The sequence below is a fragment of the Penaeus monodon genome, chromosome 23, assembly GCF_015228065.2.
Source record: "Penaeus monodon isolate SGIC_2016 chromosome 23, NSTDA_Pmon_1, whole genome shotgun sequence".
Lineage (NCBI taxonomy): Eukaryota > Metazoa > Arthropoda > Malacostraca > Decapoda > Penaeidae > Penaeus > Penaeus monodon.
In genome coordinates, this window is record NC_051408.1 from 16,002,451 (window position 1) to 16,002,775 (window position 325).

Genomic DNA, 325 nt, shown 5'->3' on the forward strand with positions numbered 1-325 from the left:
AATATGAGTAATGAAGTTAATTTTGTAAACAAATATGTTAACATCGTTAATAATGATTACAAACACATTGGCTAGCACCACTTTTACCTTGTTATTATTAACAATTACCAATATTATTGATATTATAGCAAGTATTAAACATCTTACCAACGGCAAGTGTCTCACGCAGCAGGAGGGACAAGATGGTGCCTTTCCACGAGGCAGCGCTGGCTCTCCTCCTCGCCTCGTCTCTGGCTGCGTCTCCTCGTAAGTCATCGCGGGGAGGATAAAGCTGTGCAGATGATGCGATTAGGAAGTTATAGAATTTCGGTGACGATGCTTTATA

General features: G+C 40.6%; 1 protein-coding gene across 1 annotated transcript in view; it reads left to right on the plus strand.

Annotated features, from left to right (window-relative positions):
• LOC119588150 (clotting factor B-like) overlaps positions 1-325 on the plus strand; it is an 11,827-nt gene that overhangs the window by 6,129 nt on the left and 5,373 nt on the right. The window contains exon 3 of the mRNA XM_037936854.1: positions 173-246. Within this exon, the coding sequence (XP_037792782.1) occupies positions 183-246 (64 nt within the window). The 5' untranslated portion in view covers positions 173-182. The remainder of the gene's footprint in view (positions 1-172; positions 247-325) is intronic.